The following is a 24,393-nucleotide window of genomic DNA, read 5'->3' as shown; positions in this document are numbered from 1 at the left end:
TTAGCTACCTTTCTCATGCCACCCGCTATCTTATTCCACATTGATTTTGAATCCTCCTCGAGACACCAATCAGCTTCCTTAACTACTTGCTCTACACCTTTTTTAGCTCATTTCAGTGCCCACCACTTAATTCTAGGATTTATCCTATGTCTATCTCTTTTGCGGCATTGTCTAATTCTAAGATCTAAAATTAAGACTCTATGTTGTGTAGCTACATTTTCTCCTGATGTAACCTTACAATCGACGTAACAACCCCTATCTCTCTTTCTAAGTAGGAAAAAATCTATCTGATTCGTATTAACCCCACTTTTAAATGTTACTAGGTGAGACTCCCTCTTCCTAAACCAAGTGTTTGCTAAGATCATATCATAGGACAAACCAAAATCTAAAATCCTTTCTCCACTTTCGTTTCTTTCTCCTATACCATAGCCTCCATGGATACTCTCAAATCCATCCCTACTAATGCCTACATGTCCATTAAGGTCACCGCCGATGAAAAGCTTTTCTCCATAAGATATCCTTGTACTACTCCATCTAAATCTTCCCAAAATTGACGCTTAATGGAATCATCTAAACACTAATAAATAAATATGTATCTCTATGTATATATATATATATCTTTTTTTATTATTATAATACCTAAAAGGGCATTTCTGTAATTTTTTCTTTTACGCATATTCTCTTTGGAATTATGCTTGTAATTATTTTTTAATTTTTTTCTTTTTGTTTTATTATTTTTTTTTATCTTTTTAAACCACATTGGGGGCCTCCCAATAGAGTCGTTGGGGGGGGGCCAACGGTCACAAATCTGACCATTGGGGGCATTCAACGACTCCTTTGGGAGCCCCCATGTTGGCTCCTTTTGTGTGGATGTGTATATATAGGGGTGCTTCCCTTTTGTAAAAAGGGGTGCTTCCCCTTTGTAAAAATAAGCTTGAGAGTCTCAAGCATTTCTTTTCTGTTAATGCATTCATCGCATGCCTTTGTGCATGTTTGATTATTTTACGCTTGTATGCGTATTTGTTCAAGTGTTGTTTGAGTGAATTTGAGCACATCTTTTATAAAGTATTAGTGCGTGGATGTGGATTGTCTCTTTGTGAACATTTTTATAGATCTATGGATCCCTATTCATGTATACTTGAGTGATCATATAGATTCACTCCTTAACCATGGATTTAGATCATGGTATGGCATGAGAATCGAATCGGTATTCGATTTCTCACTTATGTCAAAGGAAGAGACCCGTACCTTTGCGTGAATAAAAAAAAATTAATGGTAGATCAAGGGTTGGATGGCTGAAAAAGATCAAATATCCTCTTCTTCCCCTTTTTACCTCTCTTTTCCTTACTTTCTCTCTCCCCCTTCTTTTTTTCCTTCTCTTTCTCTTTTCTCTATCTTTTTTAAGTCTTTTTATAGGCCCCCATAGGGGAGGTCTCCCATACTTCTCCAGCTCTCTCTAAGAGAGTTCCCAAAAGTGGAACTCTCTCTCTATCTCCCTTTGTTTCCTATTTTTTTTGAAATACTACCAATTGTTGACTTTTCCACATTTGTGGTAGTTTCCTAACTTTTTAAAACTTTTAAAACTCTCTTTGAGTAAGTATAAGGGCTCTCTTAAGGAGTCTCACTCAACCCTAAACCAAAATTCGGAATTAATATTATTTAATTAATTAATTAAAAATATCTAAAAACTTTCAAAAATAACCAAATTAACCCTAAAGGCTTCTTAACCATAATAAAACACAAGTTAAGGCTTTATACTGAATTTAAAGATGGAAAAATGTTGGGCTTGGATTTAGATACGGATCCAAGATCTAAACCCATACCCAAAACAAAAATTGAAGCAAGACCTGGATCAAATCCAAATTTGAGTAGGACCTAAATAGAACCCTAAATCCATAAAAATTTGGATCCTAGGCCTTGGATCAAGTATGATCCAACTCTGGATCCATTTCGATAAACTGCTCAATTTTCAGAAAAACGCGATTTTCGGACAAACCAGAACTCGAATTGAGAAAATTAAAAGATTGTTGCGCTCAGAATTCTGAGACGCATCCAACGATATATTACACGAATATCAAATTACGAATTTCGCTAAAAAATAACCCAAATTTCGCTTGAATTTTGCTTCGATTTAAAGGTCGAAATTAAAACTCTTTCTCATGCTTCGTTTGGCTCGCCTCAACCTTGTCGATGAGACCTGGGTCAAGCCCAAACCCAAAGACTTAAGTCTAAAAATCGAGCCTCAATGATTTTTCTCCCAAACTTAGCCAAATTTTTCGAAAATCTCATGAAATGACTAAGTACGAAAATACGCGATATTACAGTCAAAGTCTTCTTTTGAAGGTAATATTTATGAGACAAATCTCTTGACGTATACATTCGTTCAAGATACTCCCATACTTGATATGCTTTCTTGAATTTCAAAATATTGGCATTAATCTTAGTTTTCACGGAAGAGAAAAAACACGAAAGAATTTTGTAGTTTTTCATCTCCCACTCTTCATGCCTTTTATTGTATTCTTCAAAGGCTTTATCTCTTTCTTCACCGTCAAGGACCTTAATCTCCCATTTCTCAATGATAGTAATTTTAGGTTCAGGTTCGAGAATAGTTCCTTAAACATATCCCCAAAGACCCTTACCTTTGATATGAGCCTCCATATTCCCGACCCATACATGATAATTAGATCCATTTAATTTGAAGCCAAGAGAGAAGTGGGAGTCCTTTCCGCCCATTAGAGAGAAGAAAAAGAAAAAGAGATGTGTACCACAAGGAGATATAAGGTCCTACACGATGTAGGATGCTACTAAAATATCGAATAAAGAGACGAGTCTTCACTCCAATCACCAAAAGTTGAAGGCACGCTTTTTGAGGCACCCGAACGAGAGAACAAATCACACGATCTTCTTTTCTCCCAACCTTGCTTTGATACCATATAAAAATATCTTCAAAGATGTGAACTACAACCACAAACTCCACAAAGAGATACGTGTACAAAGACATACCAAGAACACTTGAACAAAAGTACACAAAGAGAGCACTTCGAATGCAAAAGATTGAATCTATTGAGCAAAGGTGAGCACAAAGGCTCTCAAAAGAATGAATACATAAGAGGGGGATCCACCCAATATATAATACAATAAGAGATCAAAAGGAGGGGCTCCTACTAGACGTTAGAGGGGTCCAACGTCTACCCCCTCCTTTGACTAAGTCAAAAAGGAAAAAGGAAGAAAGAAAAGAAAAGGAGAAAAAGGAAAAAAGGAAAAGAAAAAGGAAGAAAGAAAATAAAGGTAAATTACATACATATTCATAATTATGAATATGCATAAAATGACAAAAATGCCCCTGGGGCTATACAAGAGTATATATATACACAAGAAATACAATTTAACACCAGCTAGTTACATTAACTAAGTTTACTTAGTTACGTAACTAAGCCCAATTATATTATACATATATGTATTTGTTTTTCCTTGTATATTAAATCAGGGTTGACTGGACTCAGTCAACAGGTGGCTGGACGGGTATGACCCTACGGGTCAAAAGGTCCCGCAATATTTACAAAAATGACCATTTTACCCTCAAACTTGTCGGGTGAGTTTCGAGAGCATACGAGCTCTATTTTCGATGAAATCAAGATCGTCTTTCTTAGAATTTCGATATGAATGCAACAATGTGTTCAAAACTTATAAAATAGATCTTCAAAATTACGATTTTGCTCTTGGGGTTGTCGGGCAAGTTTTGCTAGTGTACGATCTCTTTTTTTGACGAAATCACTTGCGTTCTTCTCAAAATTTCGATGCAGTTGCAACCGTGCAATATAAAATTACAAAATAAGTCATCAAAAACATTCATTTCGTTCGATATTTGATCAAAATGCCCGAAAAATTGTTGAGTATTACATGTGACATGAAACAAGAAAGAAACAAGGTGATCTGGAGATCTAGTCCAACGTGACCAAATCTAGATTAGAGCAGGAAAGAAGAAGGGATCTGATGTGACCTGAGAAAGGATCTGGTCTAACATGACCAAATTCAGAAAGAAATGAGGAAGGAGATCACGACCTAATGTTTGCCTCGACCCGCTCTGATACCATGTGAAGATTGTAGCGTTCCTTGGCCTACGTGCCCTGTTACACAAAGACTAGAGAGAAAAGAAAAGAAAGGAGATGAACTGGAGGTCGTGCCCTAGCTGGGATGTCCCTCTTGTTTATATATTATGTTGAGCATGCATGGATAAGTTACAAGAATACCCTTTTGGTATGTAACATATTATAATAGAATACATAAACTGGAAATATCCAAAATACCCTTCAGATGTGACCCTAACAAAATTAATAATAGCATCAAGGAGAAAGCAAAATCATTTTATTTCCTGTTTGAAAAGCAACCATCTATTAATAACTTACCAAGAAGGTGGCCTAGTCTTTAAATAAGTTGAGTAAGATCGGAAGTCACCAATATTGTCTCCCAATTCTTCATGACTATTTGAGTCTAGCTCAATCTCTGCATGCACAAGCAAAGGTCGCCGGTACTTTGCAAGAATGTGCAGTGCCTCCTATATTAAAGTATATAAAAAAAGAGAAGTTTATATAGGAGAGAAATAAGCAAATGCACAAATAACACATTGATTTGCACCAAAGCAGAAAAAAGTATAGCTAAATGATTGGCCCATGTAACTAGCATTATAATTGTAAAGATAACTCCATAGACCAGAAACAATTTAATTATGCAGTGTTTTTATTTTTTATAGTTCAATTAATTCAGCACATGCATTAGGCATCATACGTTATCAAGAAATTGTCTACAATATAAATGGTTAGATAATTCTTCCAACACTGTAAAATGATATAGTGTAGCACAATACAGTACATTTTGCCATATAATTGCACTCCCATACAAGAAACCGCTTGGTATTGGAAAGTGGTGTGTATCAAACTGTATTAGTTTGTATTATACCATAGGTCCATATTGTACCATAGCATAGGGTATAATCTGTTAATGAATAAGTGTACATGTCTATTTTGTTTTCACAAAAGGTACTTTTGTCTCAGTAAATAGTGTAAAAAGGTCATATATTTTACCTTGTAAAGACATTTTTGGCACAGTCTATTTTTTTACAAGATGTACATATAAAATGTTAAATTAATGAGATATGTTAGCTCTCTCTTTGCCTTAAACTCCTCTGCCTTGATTCTTCTTCTCCTCCATCACTCCATTGCCTCTTTCTCCATCATTTGCTTTTTTCGTTTTCTGCTTTTGTCATTCTTGTGCAGGAACAAATACCATAGTAACTTAAATATGACATTGGAGCCCAATTGCAATTGATACCTGGATTCAGCTCAATCAAGTGATGCAGCCTCCTCAAGATGATGGCAACAATCCAAAAAAAAAGAGATTGAAAAACCTTTTTCTTCTTGTTATTCAATAAGTTGCACTTTGTCGCTATTAAAAGTTATCATACTGTTGAAATAATTTTACATGTACTTTCTCACTTTTTCTAGAATTTTTTGTATGTTTATGAATGTGATAGCAGTTCTCATTCTTATGTATATGAATTGTGGTAATCTGTATTGCAAATACCATGCAATATCTATTATCTTCTACATAGAGATTCATGTTCTGGTATTGCTTTATTTTTGTTAATTGTCAAATATAATTTTCAGAATTTTATTTTTTATTTTTTAAAATCTGGTACATGTATAATGCACTTTTACAACATGAAAATTATATAATAGTTCAAAAGACAACTTCAATGAAAAAAACCTACATTTGTCATAGGTGGCTCAGGCTCGCCATTTTTTCCCCTCTCTATGCTATAGGCAGACCAGAGCCACCAAACGATGGTGGCTCTGGCTCGCCTGAAGGGAGGGTGCCGAGCACCCAACCCCTTTTTTTTCTTCTTCGTGATTGTCGGCAGACCAGAGCCACCTGTGATGGTGGCTCTGGATTGTCAGGACAGAGGGTGCTCAGCACCCTCTTCCTTTTCGAGTGGGACAGCCGATAGGGGTTGGCTGAGGCCATTCCCCTGTCATCACCTGTAACGCCCCAAAATTTCAACTTGTAATTTTGAAAACATTTAGAGAAAACCTTTCAAAGTTCAGGATTTTTATCTTTCAAATCGTAAATGGAAGCAATTTTCTTTTAGAGAGAAAAACAAGTTGACAATTATGGTCACGTTAGCTTACAAACCAATTTTACTTATAGAGAATAGCCAGGATGCCAGCAGAAAGAGGGAAAAATCTCGAGTCATGTTGCATCATGCCATCGGCCGCCTATAAAGTCTTACTCGTCACCTGCCTATGAAATGGGTCAGTTTCATAACAAATGGTAGGTGCACAAATAGACAATGTAGAATAAATAAAGTAGGACATCACAAGATAAACAATTTATTTCATTGAAAGAAGTAATAGCATTTGAAATTGCGAGAAATTAAATCTAAGCAACATATGCAAAGAACATGTAAACTAAAAGAAACAGACAACACAAGATGTAAACAACATTGTGTGTAGTTAACTAGCATAGTTAGCTAATTAATAAAAGTAAAGGACAGGACATCATCAGTCATATTCATCTACATGTACGCATGCATGAAAATATCAGTTGTTCTTATCTCAAGATTCAACTACTTTATTTAATTCATCCAGAGTCCTCGTGTGACTTTCCCCTACCTCGGAAGGTTGCGTCGCTGCGTGCGCCTACGAGTGTCGGTGATGCGGAGCTCGGGCCGTGGAGCACGAGCAGAACCTATCGTGCAGTCTGCGTAAACGAGAAACACTTAGTAGGCCATCAAACGAAAAAGAAAAGGCAGGGCACCGCCCTTGCCCGCCAATCCACAAGGAGAGAACGAGTAGGGTTGCACCCGTGCCTGCCATAAACAAACGCAAGAAGGGCCTGCCTCCTACCTGACGGTAGGTCACAGCGGTAGAGAAGACAGATGGCTGCAGGGGCTAAGTCCCCTACCAACCTTATGTTATCGCAAACAGAGGCAGGGACTTGCTAAGAAAAAAATGGTAGGGCTGAAAAATGGTAGGGCTGAGCCCCTGTCACCTCCTATGTTCGTCAACGAGACGGTTCCGCCCCTCAGCCTTGATCTTGTTGCCTCTGCTTTCCTTACGTCAGGACGACAACAATGCCCCTGACCTTCTATTTTTGGTATTAGCTTGCTAAGATCGTTACTTTTGCAGTTCGTGCGACGGATCCTGCTTACACTCGCAGACGCCAATAAGCTTGCAACTCTCAAAGGTAGGGGAAGATTGCACAGAAGACTTGGACAATTGAATTAAGTTTAATTAACTAAAAAGGGACCATTAAATAAATATATATTTATACGAGTACGCATTTAACTCAAGGACGCGGTTCTGCGATCCTTATCCTTTACTTGCTAGCAGTCTTTACCTTACCATCGCGCATCGCGCAAAGGTTTTGCGTTGCACTCCTGCTTACAGTCTTTTACTTTGCCGTCGCGCATCGCACAAAGGTTCTGCGTTGCACTCCTGCTTATAGTCTTTACTTTGTCGTCGCGCTTTGCGCCCAGGCTCTTGCTTTTGCATATGTGTTGTTACTGTCTTGCTATTACAGATGACGCTCAGGTTTTCGCTCATTGCATACGCGTTTGAGGCATCCTCGAGGAGGATGCAAGAGATATCTACCACTCTCCTTCTTGCGACAAGAGTTCAGTCGGGAGCGAGCGATACATCCTCGTCTAAAGAGAGGGATACCTCGCAAGGATCTGGTTCTTTGTGTACGCAGTCCTACAGAGTCGACTTGAGATTTTATGGAGTTGCACAAAAGCATCAAAGACTATTCCAAATCGAAGCATTTGGAAGAATGTGATTGGCTAGTTTTGTTCGTCTATTCGGCATATCTCGGGTGATCCCGAATTGGGGGTTCGAGCGAACTTCTTAGCGGGAGTTCTGTTGAGAAACTCGTATCCCGTCTATCGAGGTCGGTATCGAGTCATGCGAGGCATGTAGATACCCCGATAGCGGATGAGATTAGAGATAATCACATGCCAAATGTTGGCACAAGCTGCTGGTTGTTTCAAAAGACAAAGAATGTCAAAATATAGTTGATAAACATTACATCTTTGTGAAACACTCTTGTTGAAGCTTCTATTGAGAAGTTATACCCCCTTCATCCTAGAGTACTTGTAGTCATGCACGACACGTCTAGTAGGCGCACGCAGCGACGCAACCTCCCGAGGTAGGGGAAAGTTGCACGAGGACTCTGGATGAATTAAATAAAGTAGTTGAATATTGAGATGAGAACAACTGATATTTTCATGCATGCATACATGTACATGAATATGACTGATGACGGTCTGTCCTTTACTTGTATTAATTAGCTAACTATGCTAGTTAACTACACACAATGTTGTTTACATCTTGTGTTGTCTCTTTCTTTCAGTTTAGATGTTCTTTGCATAATGTTGCTTAGATCTAATTTCTCGTAATTACAAATGCTATTACTGCTTTCAATGAAATAAATTGCTTATCTTGTGATGTCCTACTTTATTTATTTTATATTGTCTATTTGTGCACCTACCAGTTTGTTATGAAACTGACCCATTTCATGGGCAGGTGACGAGTAGGACTTTACAGGCGGCCGATGGCACGATGCAACATGGCTCGAGATTTTCTCCTCCTGCTGACATCCTGGTTATTCTCTGTAAGTAAGATTGGTTTGTAAACTAACGTGCCCATAATTGTCAACTTGTTTTTCTCTCTAAAAGAAAATTGCTTCCGCTTATGATTTGAAAGATCAAAATCCTAAACTTTGAAAGGTTTTCTCTAAATGTTTTCAAAATTACAAGTTGAAATTTTGGGTCGTTAACCTAGATATTCATGTTCTGGTATTGCTTTATTTTTGTTAATTGTCAAATATAATTTCCAGAATTTTATTTTTTATTTTTTAAAATCTGGTACATGTACAGTGCACTTTTACAACATAAAAATTATATAATAGTTCAAAAGACAACTTCAATGAAAAAAACCTACATTTGCCATAGGTGGCTCAGGCTCGCCTTTTTTTCCCCTCTTTGTGCTACAGGCAGACCAGAGCCACCAAGCGATGGTGGCTCTGGCTTGCCTGAAGGGAGGGTTCCGAGCACCCAACCCCGTTTTTTTTCCTCTTCGTGATTGTCGTCAGACCAGAGCCACCTGCGATGGTGGCTCTGGATTGTTAGGACAGAGGGTGCTCAGCACCCTCTTCCTTTTCGAGTGGGACACCTGATAGGGGTTGGCTGAGGCCATTCCCCTGTCATCCCCTCTGTCAACTGTCACAAGGTTGGGACCAAGGCAGGCTTGGCCTGACCACTAAGCCCACCCCCTCCCGTTTGGTTGCTTAGCCTCTCGAGCTAAGCTCGACCGGAATCGAGCTCAGCTCGGTTCTCGCTTTTAGACCGATCCGGCTCAGTTAGTAAATTGAGCTTGGTTTAGTCATGCTTTACCCCTGCCTCTTGTACCGAGCCCGGCCCGAACTGGGTTCGGATTTGAACCCTGCGATGCGATCGTCGTCACGATAAGGTTTCAATGTCATCCTTTATACAACGCAACATAATCCTTTTAGCACTCCACATCGGCACAATGAACGCGACACATTTACCAACATGCCCTTAAAAACCTACGCTCGGAATCATCAGCGAGTTACACCATCTCCGAGGTAAGGGAAAGATGCATATGAGAACAAATGACAAAATACTTCTAACTTATACGTATTATATTATATATATATATATATATATATATATATATATATATACTTTTAACTCAAGGATGCAGTTTGGCGTATTTTTATCTATTTAAATTATGTCATTTACTTTGCCGCTACGCTTTAATGTGCACAGGCTCCTGCTTATGCAATTTATTTAGCTGATGTACGGTTTCATATATCGTGCATCGTTTATGCAATTTATTTAGCCGATGTATGGTTTCGTACATCATTCATCACTTACGCAATTTATTTAGCCGATGTACGGTTTTGTACATCGTGCATCGCTTAGGCAATTTATTTAGCTCAATGTGTGGTTTCGCACATTGAGCCTTGCTTTATGTCATTTACTTTGCCGCTGCGCTGTAATGTGCACAGGCTTATACTCTAATATATATGTATTCTATATACATATATATATATATAACTTTATAAAGTACGCAGTTTTGCGTACTCCTGCCTACTTTATATTACGCTTGCATGTATTTAAAGACGTAGATTTGCGCATCCTCACCAAGTCTTTGCTTTTAAAAAGGATTTCACGTGCGAGTTTTCAAGTTCGTACTATTTGTTGTCTCGAAAAGCAAAAACAAGTATTTAACGTATGTATTCACAACTGGGTTTTTTCCTCAAACTTGCGTATCAGAAAGAATTCGACTACGTAGCCCTAGGTGGTGTGTACATCCAATCATTCTCTTTGGTATCCAAAATGACTCGGATATTCTCTGGTTTAAAGCACGGAACATTGAAATTTATAAATAATGTTGAGGTTTCTTTTCGAGAAACCGATATCCCTCTCATCGTAATGGTACTATCAGACATGCACGGCACGTTAGTACTACGATGATTAAAAGAAAATCACATAAATGGTGATGATCTCCTTCACAAGCAAGATGCTCCATTTGGTTTGAAAGACCATATTATGTAGAATGAGTCATCAATTAACAGTTAAAATAGAACCTGGCATACTCATTCGTCTCTTTAGTTCCATGAAGAGAGAGGATGAGATAATACAAAACTCTGATGAAAAGGTTGTTAACAACTACGCTCTTCGAGTGGCAATTACTCGGTGTCCCCGGTCATCGAAGTTAGGGGACGGAGCTACCAAAAATTATCGTAGGTGGTAGATCCTATTAGCTTCTACAGAAGTTCAGATGCATTCCTTGCCGCATATGCATCTAGGGAATTCTCTCTCGGTCATTGGTCATCCCCTTAGGATCGGACTCAGCGAGTTGTCTGAGGTATCAAAATACATAGAATAACAAACTCTCGGATAGTCTCAGTTGTTTCTACGTTTCTCCTGTGCATACCCTCAGGACAGTTAATATCGAAACAAGATTATCATGCTCATTTTACTTATTCTGAACTGCACATCACCAAAGGAACAACACATATATTAGTCTTATTCTGAATTTTGATATTTATGCATCTACTAGATTTTTATAAGTCTGACTCGTTTTATGGGGTACACGTGAAGATTAAGTCGGTACGACAGGCGATGGCGCGATGACGTGATGATATTAAGATCTCACTCTTTCCCTGGTGTTCCGCTCTTGAGCACGTTTTATAATTTTGCATAAGGGTTTCCTCTGAAATTTCTCTTTTGAATAAACTTTAATTATAAAAAAAAACTCGATCTGAATCTATGTAGTGTCAATGCTTATATGCAGATGCAAATCTATTGTGTATAGGAAGGTTCCCCTGTAATGCGTCCAAGGTTCGTTGACTTGTTATTTTAAAAACTATTTTTTCGTTGAACTGCTATTTTAAACTCTAAAAAATGATTGATTGCAAAGCTTCAAATTTTTCCTAAAAGATTACAAGTTAGGGATTTTGGGGTGTTACACTAGGAATGGACATTCTCGAAGGTAAGGTTATTCACTTATGCAAAGCCCTTTATGGATTAAAACAGGCCCCAAGGACCTAGTATGATAAGCTTAGTAAGCTTATGATTGACATTGGTTCTAAATCATTGTTTACTGACACAACTTTATTTGTTAATGAATCTAATGCAAGTATGGTGATCCTACTTCTCTACGTAGATAATATGACCATCATTAGGGGAGACATGCAGGGAGTTAAAAATATAAAGAAACTTCTTAAAGATAGTTTTGAAATGACTTATTTGGGTTATTTAAGATATTTCTTAAGAATTAAAGTAGTCTACTCTTTTAGAGGATATTTCCTGTTACAATCTAAATTTGCTAATGATATTATTTTTAAGTCAAGTATCTCAGGTGACAAGAGAGTAAACACTCCAGAAGTAATTAATGTTAAGATGATAATCGATGACGGAGAACCTCTTGATGATCCCACACCTTACCGTCAATTGATCGGATCTCTCTCTTATTTAACTATCACCTGGCCGGATATTGCTCATGCAGTTCATTCTACAAGTTAATTTCAACATTTTCCCACTTCAATTCATATGGGAGCAGTGATAAGAATTATTAGATACATTAGAAATTCTTCTTTTAGAGATTTTTTTTGTCTTATTCAATAGAATTAATTACATGCACTGATGCAGACCGAGGAGGTGATCCTAATAACAAGCACTCAACCATGAGTTTTTGTGTTTTTATAGGTGATTTGTTGATCTCGTGGTATTGCAAGAAGCAACAGGTCTCATTATCCTCAATTGAAGCAGAATATCAAGACATGACTACTACCACTATAGAAGTAGTCTAGCTTAGAAGACAATTGGCGGACATGGGAGCCAAATTTTCTGAAGTGTCAAAAATGTGTTGTGACAATAAAAGTGTCATCTACATTGCCAACAATCATACGTTCTATGAGAAAACAAAACATATTGAGATGGACTAGCAACAAGAATTCCTACAGAAGACAATTGATTTGCCCTATGTAACATCGGAATATCAACTGGCGGGCCTTTTCACAAAGCCTCTCTCAGCTCCATGCTTCCCTTTTCTCTATGACAAGCTTTCGGTTATTACATCGTAAGTTTGAGGGAGAGTATATATATACTTGTATGTATACATACTTATGTATGTATATATATAAATGTTATATATATGTATATATAATACAACGTATCGTTAGATGCCCCAAAGTGTTGAACGATCTCAAATGTGTGCGGCCTTGTGCCGCACGTCAATTATTTTTTAAAAAATATTGCCTTTAGAGGCAGTTTTGGACCATCGCTAAAGACATGTTTTCTTCCCAGGTCTTTACCACTGCTAAATAGTGTTAAAGCGCAAAAAAATTTGCGCCGCTGATCACACGTGATCAGCGATGCAGATTAATCCAATTTAACATCGGATTTTTAGGTGTATGATGGTACACCCTTCTCTACGTATATATATTCATGTATATACATTATTTCTTTGTATATTTTTGTATTGTATTAATTTTGTACTTTTTTTAGCTAGGTCAACTAGCAGTTAGGACTAGTCTAACGGCCATTAGACTAGCCTAATGGCTAGCTTGGGCAGTTTGTTGCTTATAATTTGGGGACTCATCCCTCTTGTATTATGCTGGTTTTGAGCATTCTACTTCCATTAATAATATTTAATTTTTTCAAGTGCGTGCTCTCTTGTGACTCTAGTCTTGTGCCCTTAGTGGATATTGCTTTTGTGCTCTTGGTCGCTCTTGTGATTGTACTCTTAGTGGCACATTTTTGTGCTTGTGATCGTGACATTGATGTCTGTGAACGTTTTAGTAACATTTCATTACATCTCTCACTCTGAAATAAGTATCTTAGAAAATCCACTATCTCCCTACCACAACACTATATTTTCACATGGAGAGGAAAGACCAAAAGTTATATAAAGCTTTTCTTGACTTCCAAAGAGAAGGATTCGAGACAAACCTTGATATGGCTCACATTTGTCATAGGGAAGTCATTAATTCCAGAAGGGCACATGAACGACTGCAAAGGAACAATTCATATGCATTAAAATACAAATACAAATGGTGCATAACACAAATTTCAGCTTTACTAAATCAAAGCAGGCATAGATTGAGATGGACAAGATGTGGATCATGCAATCTCAATGTACAAACTATTTGCATAGACGATGCACAATCAAGTGATCTATTAAACGAACAGGGATCATTCAAGACATTATTCAAAAGGGTCCACTTTAAAGGGCATTCGAGCATTATTCAAAAGTTCAAACTTTAGAGTATACTATAAATGCAAGCTAGTAACTGACATCAACTCTGGAAATTGCATAAAATCATCTCATGGGGTCATGCAAATATAAAATACAAAATTGCCCTTATGGGCAATATAAATTACAAAAAAACAAAAAATATTACATATTACATATTACATATAAACCGCAAAAATACATTCTAAACTAAATGTATATATACATAAAGGGAAAGTATTTGCTACTAATGAAGGTAAGGAACTAATGGGCTAGAAATCATAGGTGCAGGTTGTATCCACTCAATCTAACCATATAGATGTGCTCAGCATGGTTTGTTTGCTAAGGATCAAACCTTGGATCATGCTTTTCTGATATAACAATGTGATCTTTTGAGTTATGAAATTTTGGTACATTGTGAGCCATTGATTTTTGGACCCCTTTAAAAACCTAATTACTTGTCATAATCATATGATCCAAAACGAGTTTCCTACTAAACAAATCATGCAAATCACATCTATAACATTTGATCTACAAAAAATTGGAAAATTTTGAAGAAAAAAGTGATTTCTACTCATTAGTTTCATACCTTCATTAGTAGCCAATATTTACCCATACATAAAATATATATATATATATATACATATATATATACTATATATTACATATTTTAATACTCCTCAAACTTATAATGATATCACTGAAAGTTTTTCAAGGACAAATGAAACTGAAGAAAAGGAAGCGCCTTGGTGAAGAAGTCCGCCAATTAGTATTCTAAAGTCACATAGGACAAGGATATGGTCTTCCTCAAATACTCTTCTCGAACATAACAACAAACCATTTCAATATGTTTGGTTTTTTCATGAAATGTGTGATTGCTGACAATGTATGTGACACCCCAAAATTTAAAACCCAAAATTTTACAGAAAATTTAAAAAAAAAATCTTTTAAATACTAGTAGCAAAAAATGATTTAATATTGAGTCCGGTTTTGAAAATTTCGAGCAAGCCACATGGGTAAAATAAGACAAAGCTATTATCAGAGCGAAAACCAAAATATTATTTACATCATTTTTTATAAAATGTACAGATAGTTCAAAACTTGGGAATAAAAAATATTATGAACAAAAATCCCAAGCTGGTCCCTGGATCCTCCAGAGAATACTAGTTCCTCAATGTCGCTCCTGCCCGGCTACATTCATTGACCAGTACCTTAACAAAAAACCCATTAAAGGGTCAGACTTCTGACAATCTGGTAAGTCTATACCAATTCCGATAATTCAAAATATTAAACATATCAGTCAATTCAGATAAAGCATTTTTCCTGATAAGACAATACAGAACAAAACTGTTTTGCATAATTAGGGCATATTTTTATTTTAAACTATGATTAAAAAGGGTCTTTGTATCGATAATTAACCATCCACACTGGTACGTGGGGAAAGACCATCGCAAACAGCCGAGGCATTCCAGGGATGTATTATTCTCAGATATTTTAATCCCGGGTACCTGACTGTAGCGGACCCAAAGCGAGCGGTCCTTGAGCGAGAGAATCACCACTAAGGCAGAACAGAAAGTAGGATGCATCCTGGACTATTGCACTAGTTGTGGATGTATCACCTAGGACACATGGATAGCTCGGGCCTCCGTAGAACTATGAGTAAATGGAGACCATTGAGATGCCTCGCTCCCAAAAATCAGAACAGAATCACTCGAGGTTGTACCATCTACCTTCTCCAAGGTAGAGATCAAAACAGAATGGGTCATAAGGATTATCTTTATTACCAGGATTATTTTAAGTACCTTATATTGTGTAGGCCAGAATGAGGGTTCAGTAATCCAAGTACCCGTTTTTCGAGTAATAACCAAAGTCATGTATGTATACCTGACCCAATCAGTACTTGCTATGTATTTACGAGCATTTCGCCAATGTGGCGGATCAATATCTTAAGTTTTGTGTGTAGGTATGTTTTATTTATCAGATAGTGCTTTGTTTCACACTTTAGGAGTTAATTTATTTCAAGCTCGTACACGAGCTAATCGCATAACGGAAGTATGCCCTACACACTACTGTGTACCAAAAAAAAACTCTAGGATCTTGGCTTCTTTTGGGACACAACTATTTTCTTTTCTTTTTTATTTGGAGTGGACTATTCCATTGTCATTAGGGTTCTTTGAACCCAGAGCTCCATTCTTGAGCTAAGCAGAGATGCACGTTGTTTTATGCATGCATCCAATATTTTATCTTCGCAAAGCAAAATATAAGCGAAAAGTATTATTTTATTCAAAATATATGCATGCATATTTATAATATTTCATTCAAAGTATGATGCATACCAAAAACTACTATTTTATTATTTTATTCGAGATATAATCATTTTTCTCAAGGTATGGTACGTACAAAAACTATTATATTATTTAAAGTATGATTATTTTATTTCAAGTAGAATACGTATCAAAACTTATTATTTTATTTGAAATATATTTATTTTATTCAAAGTATGACATATATCAAATTACTTTATTCGAAATCCAATATGTGTATATATATATATATATATATATATATATATATATATTATTGTCACGGACCTATTTCCTTCAATAGGCCAGCGCGGCGTGACGGTCCTTCCTTACCGTCGCAAGCCTACTTATCGCTCGCTTGCCAATCGCGGAACCTTGTAATCAGAGTGCAAGAGAGCAAGAGAAAATGGAGGGAGAAGAATTGCAATCACAAGAAGCAATCACAACGAGGGTGAACAAAAGAAAGCTCAACGCATTTGATTCATTCACAATTTTAGCCCGTATGCCACTAACAGTTAAAGTATACGTGCTGTCCCTTCGAGGTATTGATTAACCTGAACTAGGCAACTTACATCAGACTCAACGAAAGCAAAACAGACTCTAGACGTAACTTTACAATGTAAGTCACAAGGGAACATGCTCCCCCCTTCAAATCATGTGTCGTCTTCGATGCCATTTGTTTCATGGTAAGCCCTGACTTCAATCGGGTAGCGGTTGTTCATCCGGAAAGCTGGCTCCCACGTAGGTTCCGTTGTTTCCTCCCACTGCACTAGGTATTTCTTCGCTTCGCTCAAGTAGTTGACCTAGTGGCGAAGTATCTGACTGAGGTGCTTCTCGACCCATTGTGTTGTCGAGGCCCTCTGCATGATAGGAGCGCATTGTGGCACGCTACGTTCCGGATCTCCGTCATTTGTATGAAACCGTTTGAGGTTGCACACATGGAGCATCGGGTGCACCTTGAAATCCGGGGGCAACTCCAGTTTGTACGCCAGTTTGCCCATGTTTTTGAATGGTCCTTCATACTTTCTGATCAGTCCGCGGTGCCGCTCGCAGAAGATGCATGTGCGATCAAGATAAAGCTTCACCAACACTAGGTATCCAACTTGGAACCCAACGAGCCGACGATGTTTGTCCGCACACTTCGTCATTCTCTTTGTCGCCTTGTGTAGGAATGCCTTCGTCAACTCATTTTGCTCGTGTCAGTCTCAAACAAACTGATAGGCGAAGGATGACCTTCCCTTTTCTTTTATGGCAAGAGTGTGTAGGGTCAGTGGTTGCTGCTCCGTGGCTATTTCAAATGGGCTGTGGCCTGAAGACTTGCTCTTCTGCATATTGTAACAGAATTGTGCCAGCTTAAGGAGTTTCACCCAATTTTTCTGATTGGTACTAACAAAGTGCCTAAGGTATTGCTCATGTAACGCCCCAAAATTTCAAACTTGCGAACCTTTTAGAAAACAGGCAAGAAACTAGAAAAAATCTCTCTTCTTTCAGAGTTTATTTATGTAATCAGTAGAAGATAATTCTTTTGTTGAATTTAGAAAGGCAAGCTGACAACTTTGGGCACGTTAGCTAAAAGAACCAAAACTCACTACACATGTTACTTGCAAAACACTTAGAAAAGCCACTTTCATTTAAAGAAGTTCCCAAATAATACAAAATTCGAATATCTCAAGGAAAAACCATGACAAAACTCAAAAACGTTCAGAACGCGAGCTAAGAGAAGGAAAAAAAATCTTAAAGTCATCTTACAATTGCGCCATCGCCCGTGGTGTACCTAATCATCACTTGTACCCATAAAATGGGTTAGTTTCGCGAAAAACTAGTAGGTGCACAAGAGAGACTACAAGAAACTGAATTAAGAGCATTTAATTCAACATGCTAAGCAGTTTAAAGCAGATCAGCAGTGAAACGGGTAAGCAGTGCAACTCTCAAACGCAACATAACGATTCATTTGATCATAAGTTGTGAACTACCATGCAACTAATAAGTCTTATGACCCATCAACCAGTGTGAATAGACTTATGTTTCGATATTACTGGCCTGCGGGTACACACACACGAATCGTAGAAACAACTGAGACTAGTTCGGGCGTCTGTATTCTATGTATCTTAAATAACCCGAATAGCTAGTTGAGTCCGCTCCTAAAGGGACAACTTTCAGCCGAGAGAAGATTCCCCGAAGGCAGTTACTTGGCAACAGATGCATCCAACTTCTACAGAAGTCCATGGGATCTACCACCTAGGATAAGGTCTGGTAGTCCCTTCCCCTAACTGAAATGACTGGGGAGGCCGGATCTTTGCCCGTGAAGTGGTTGTTAACAACTTGTCCATTAGAGTTTTTGTACCGATCCATCCTCTCCCTTGACAGAAACCAAAGGGCGAATGGGTGCGTTAGGCATTGCTTAACTAATGACCCATTCTACATGCTGTGGTCTTTCAGCCACTCGAACATCTTGTTTGTGAAGGTGATCCCATTTTTAGGTGTTTATAGCATTGTGCATTTAGGACTGTTCAACGTCGCACGACCGTCTCATCCGATCATCGCAGTACTAGCATGCAGTGCACGACTACAAGTACTCTAGGATGAAAGGGATATAGTTCCTCAATAAGAACCTCAACAGAAGTGTTTCGCAAAGATATAATGTTTCTCAAACTTTACTTTTGACATTATTTATCTTTTGAAACAACCAACTTGTGCCAACATTTGGCATGCGATTTTCTAGAATCCCATCTGCTATTGTGGTATCTACATGCCTTGCATGACTCAATACTGGCCTCGATAAGCGGAATACGGGTTTATCAACAGAACCCTAGCTAAGAAGTTCGCTCAAGCCCCAATTCGGGGTTACCCGAGATGTCGGATAGACGAACAGAACCAGTCAATCACATCCTTCCAAATACTTCGATTTGGGTAGTGTTTGATGCTTTTGCGCAGCACCTTAAATTCTCAAGTCTACTTTGCTAGATTGCTTACTCGAAAAGCCAGGATCCTTGCTAAGGATCCCTCTCCTTAGACGAAGATGTATCGTTAAGCCTCCCGACTCAACTCTAACCACAAGAGGGAGAGTGGTAAATGCCCCTTGTATCCTCCACGAGGATGCCTTTATAGTACATGCAATGAGCGAAAACTTGAGCATCATCTGCAATGGCAAGGCACTAACGAAACATTTGCAAAAGCAGGAGCCTCGGCGCAAAACCGACGACAAAGTAAAGACTGTAAGCAGGAGTGCAAACACAAAGACTGGGCGCAAAGCACGACAGCAAAGGAAAGACTGAAAGCAGGAATGCGTAAGCGAAGCTTAGGCGTTGTTGATTTCTTTCAGCCCTAGGTTCAATTTCAAAGAGACGAGAGAGAGAGAGAGAGAGAGAGAGAGAGAGAGCTTATCGATTCATTAACCCTAATCACCTATTTAAAGAGGTGATTAGGTGTAACATAATTACAAGTAGGCATACATAATTATGCTTAATTACGTATGACCACCTCAAGACATATGAATATTACTTTTAACACTCCCCCTCAAGCTGGAGCATATATATCTATCATGCTCAGCTTGCTGCAACATCTTGAGAAACCTGCACTTGCAAGAGGCTTGGTGAAGACGTCTGCAACTTGGTCTTCAGACGTCACATGACTAGTAGAAATATGCCCCACCTGCACTAAGTCACGTATATAGTGACAATCAACTTCAATGTGTTCCGTTCTCTCATGAAAAACAGGATTGTTAGCTATATGGGTAGCTGCTCGATTATCACACATCATCAACATTGGGGATGGAATCAACACTTATAGATCTTTTAGAATGGGCCTAACCCACATCATTTCAGCAGCAGTTTGAGCCATAGCTCTATATTCTGATTCAGCACTGGAACAAGCTATCACAGTTTGTTTCTTACTTCTCCAAGTAATTAAGCTTCCTCCGACAAACACGCAGAACCCTGTGGTGGACTTTCTATCATCGATGGCCCCTGCATAGTCTGCATCTGAGTATGCAATTATATCAAGGTTGGAGCCTTGTTCATATAGCAATCCCTTTCCAGGAGAGGATTTCAAATACCTGAGAATCATCATAGTTGTCTGCCAATGCACTCGAGTAGGTTTGTCCATGAATTGGCTTATCTTACTCACTGCTAAGGAGATATCTGGCCGTGTTACAGTGACATAAAAGTTTGCCAACCAGGGATCTAAAACTTTCACTGTCAATAGGTTCTGCTTCTTCATCATACATATGTAGTTTAGGATCCATTGGTATATTGGATGGTTTGGCGCCTATAACATCCCTGTTTCCTGCAGTAGATCAAGTACATACTTTCTTTGTGATAGGACTAACCCCACACTGTTTCTGGCCACTTCTATGCCCAAGAAATATCTAAGAGAACCGAGATCTTTTGTGACAAAATGCTTCTGAAGATGAATCTTTGTGTCTGAGATATCCTTTGCACTACTCCCTGTAAGGATAATATCCTCTACATATACAACCATAACCACAATACCAGCGAAGGTTTTCTTGATAAACAAGGAGTGATCTGAAGATGACCTGTTGAAGCCAAATGCAGACATAATTTCAAATAACTTCTGAAACCATGCATGTGGACTTTGTTTAAGACCGTATATAGCTTTCTTTAGTTTGCACACCTTGCTACACTCCCCCTGAACCTCAAACCCGAGAGGTTGCTGCATGTACACTATCTCAGATAGATCTTCATATAAGAAGGCGTTTTTCACATCTAACTGACATAAACTCCATCCATAATGGACAGCTATAGATATGACCAACCGAATAGTCCCAAGACGAGCTACTGGAGAAAAGGTCTCAAAAAAGTCAACTCCATATGTTTGAGTATACCCTTTAGCGACCAACTGGGCCTTGTACCTTTCAATTGAGTCATCTAAGTTGTACTTAATAGTGTAGACCCACTTACATCCAACGATATCTGCATCAGTGGGAGGAACAACCAAATCCCATGTGTCACATGAGAGCAAGGCATCCATCTTGACCTGCATTGCTTGCTTCCACTTAGGATCTAATAATGCTTGTTGATGATTAAGTGGGACAGAAGTGGCAGATAAAGCAGAGATAAAATTCCTCAAGTGAACCCCAAGCCGTGCCTCAGTAACAAACTTGGAGATAAGATGTAATGTGCATTGCCTTTTACCTTTTTTGAGAGCAATAGGTGTAACGACCCCAATCCAGACCATTTAAAAATGCGGAATATTTTTTTTTTTCTAAGAGTTGCGAAAACCTTCCCAGAGATCGGGGGTCCTCACAGTTCCACTTTCCATTGGATAGCCCATCCACCACAAACGAAGTTGCAATTATCATCCATATCAACCAACTAAAACTCTTTTATTAATGAGTAAGAAAATTTCAAAGACAAGATTTTCTTCAACTGAAAGTAAAGTAACAATTGCAGAAATTAAAAGAACTAAAAGACAAAAGAAAGAGTCATTATGTCCTCTACTGAAGCTGACAAGCCCAAGTATAACTCATCCATCCCCAGATGCATGTCCAACTTCACTGTTCACCATATCCTGTGAAAAACCAACAAAGTAGGGTGTCAGAACCGAAATTCTGAGCACAGCTACTTCTAAAGAAAACAGGTGAGAGAAAGAACATGAATAAGATTTCATGCAGTGATTTGATTGAGTACAGATATAAATTTTGCAACATTCAAATATCTATAACTACCAACAGTTGCATATACTTATCAGTCAAGAACAGTAAAGCAATGTCACATATCAATAACTAAATAACCAAACCTTTCAGCATGATTTCACAAAGTAAAGCGTATGCTACCACCAAATGATGTCATGATATCAAGAATGATCCAAACATGCAGGATCTAATGCATAACAGAAAAATGCATGATTATGTGCAATGTATGATTTCTTCTGTTATCTTTCATTTAAGTTCCATCTTTCCATATGCATGCCCTATTAGATGCACACATCTTTAAGTTCCTCTTTTTAATTACCGTGGCCCGCGGATACACCAAACGGGTACAAACCCCGAGGTCAAGTAGGTTCCCAGGGTAGCTTAACACACAATTTGTATTTTATTACTGGGTTCCAACTTAGCCCTCGACCGATATCAGGAAACAGCACCATCCATCGGAACATTAGACCTCCACATCTAATGTCGGGGACACAAGGGACACCCCACGCCCACAAGTGCCACTTTCTTGGTACCATAAATTCACAGCTGTGACTAACACACCACTCCCGGGTAAAGTGGCGGCTCTCCCTAAAACCGTGGCCAGGAGAAGAACCTCAATATCGGGTTCAGGGGCAACAACGCACACGGAGTTTTTGTATCCTCACAATCTCCCCAAGACCGGATAACTAAGATTCTCATACTCCAAATGAGATATCCCAGAAAGTATATTACACTGTTCTTATTCATTATATTTTTATTTAATTCCATTCTTTCAGTTTGCAACACAATATGCAAAAGTAAAGTGAAAAACCCGCATCCTCCCTTGCGGGGACCCATTCGGGACTCCAACCCGTATACACCACTAGAACAGTGTAGTAAAGTGCCAAACCATCTTATGTGGTTTAAGTGATGCAGCTAAAAACATATATAAAAGAAAACCCAACCCATGGCTCTTTAGGCCGATGATGGTCCATTTAGGCCATCGAGGCATCACATCATAAAACAAAAGTAATGTTTTATTTATAACACTACGCCAAAGTGCCAAAAGCATGTGCACTTATGAAAATCATAAATCCAAACATATGCATGTCATAATGCATTCATATGCATTTTCAATATGTGTGTGTTACCTACATCACATATTTAACCAAATCCATGGTTTCTTTAAGTGTGTGAGTGTACATGTACCAATTCACACAATAATCAAGTGTACGAGTTCAAGAAGAATTAATAATAACTGACTCATGTTCACACTCATGAGTACCATAATCATAACAGTCAAATGAAAGCATAAACCTCCCCGACAGTGTTTCCATACAATCCCATACCCCAACTTTTAAATAACACATGAACTTTAGACAAAAGTAAAATGTTCAGCTAGATACAACAAAGCAAGATACAATACATATAAAATTTCAGTTTTATGTGTCCATCCTCCCTAAACAGTGTAACATGAGCAATATTATACACAACTGAAATTTCCAGGTTATGTTGAAATGATCCCACGCTGCATCTTACAAACTTTGAGCTTAACCACACTCAGGAACCATCTTATGCCAATAGACAGCCTACAGCATCACATTAGGTAATGCATGCGAGATCCTATCGAACTTTAACAGTTCATGAACCTATCAGCAGTATATTACACCATTCATGTTTTAATGGTTTAGGACTTTGTATATTCATTTGTGAAAATAGAAAGTCTGATTAACAACATTCGGCTAACTATGAAAACATATGGAAATCAGCCCTGTCAATAGAAATCAGGACATGTATATATATATATATATATGCTGTAGAGACAGAATTAAAAACCCTCTGGCATGAGCAGGTAAAACAGGCATATCAAACATAAAATTTGCATGGTACGTAGGGCTGCCCCTTTCAAACACAATTAATCTAATGCAGGTATACCAGCAACCATTCAAGCTATTCATATCCCCATTGCCGCATTCGTACAACTCCCTGTTTTACAACAGAATTTTTATTCCTATATGGCAGTAACACCACCCAAAGATAAGTGGGTCCCTAACTAGTCCATTCCCAGCAAAATTTTTATTAAAGCTATTCAGTAAGAAAAATAGTTTTGTTTTTAAAAAGATACACAAGTTCAAGCCCAGCCTTAATGTCAATTACTATTAACTATAAAATTAGACAAGTTGGATGATATTTAAAAGCTTTGAGACTACTCATTCATATCGATTATTCTGTCTAAGTTGATAGAAGTATTGGATGCTAATATTAGGTTCAGAAAATTTTATATTTTTTTTTTTTTTTGACAAAGCCTGTTATGAGCACACATTAGTAGTGTTTGAAAGGTAGAACACAGAAGAATAAGATACTCCTTGTTCAATTCTATTGCAGATTGCTTGCTGGCTTCCTTAATAAACCGGATAAAGCTTTAAGCCTTTATCCTTCTAGAGTAGATAATTGCTCATTCTGTTAGTTAGTAAGATATTTCAATTTTGTTCTACAATTTTTGCATTTCCACAGCCTTATATATACTTAGGCTTCCATAATAACCCCCAAAGTTTCTTCAGAACAAAAGAACCAGCCTAGACAGTCCTCAATATTGTTGCCCCTGATCATAATCACTTGGAATTGTATTCTTTTGCAC

General features: G+C 38.0%; 1 protein-coding gene across 3 annotated transcripts in view; it reads right to left on the bottom strand.

The window, feature by feature from the left end:
* ALN (allantoinase) overlaps positions 1-24,393 on the bottom strand; it is a 227,226-nt gene that overhangs the window by 102,874 nt on the left and 99,959 nt on the right. For all 3 annotated transcript variants that reach the window (XM_089992310.1, XM_089992311.1, XM_089992312.1), the window contains 2 exons: positions 13,538-13,597; positions 4,407-4,555 (listed from right to left, as the gene is read on the bottom strand). In XM_089992310.1, the coding sequence (XP_089848436.1) occupies positions 4,407-4,555; positions 13,538-13,597 (209 nt within the window). The remainder of the gene's footprint in view (positions 1-4,406; positions 4,556-13,537; positions 13,598-24,393) is intronic.

This window comes from Nuphar pumila, chromosome 16, assembly GCF_984573655.1.
Source record: "Nuphar pumila chromosome 16, dmNupPumi1.hap1.1, whole genome shotgun sequence".
Taxonomy (NCBI): domain Eukaryota; kingdom Viridiplantae; phylum Streptophyta; class Magnoliopsida; order Nymphaeales; family Nymphaeaceae; genus Nuphar; species Nuphar pumila.
This window is presented reverse-complemented; position numbering and strand designations above follow the sequence as displayed.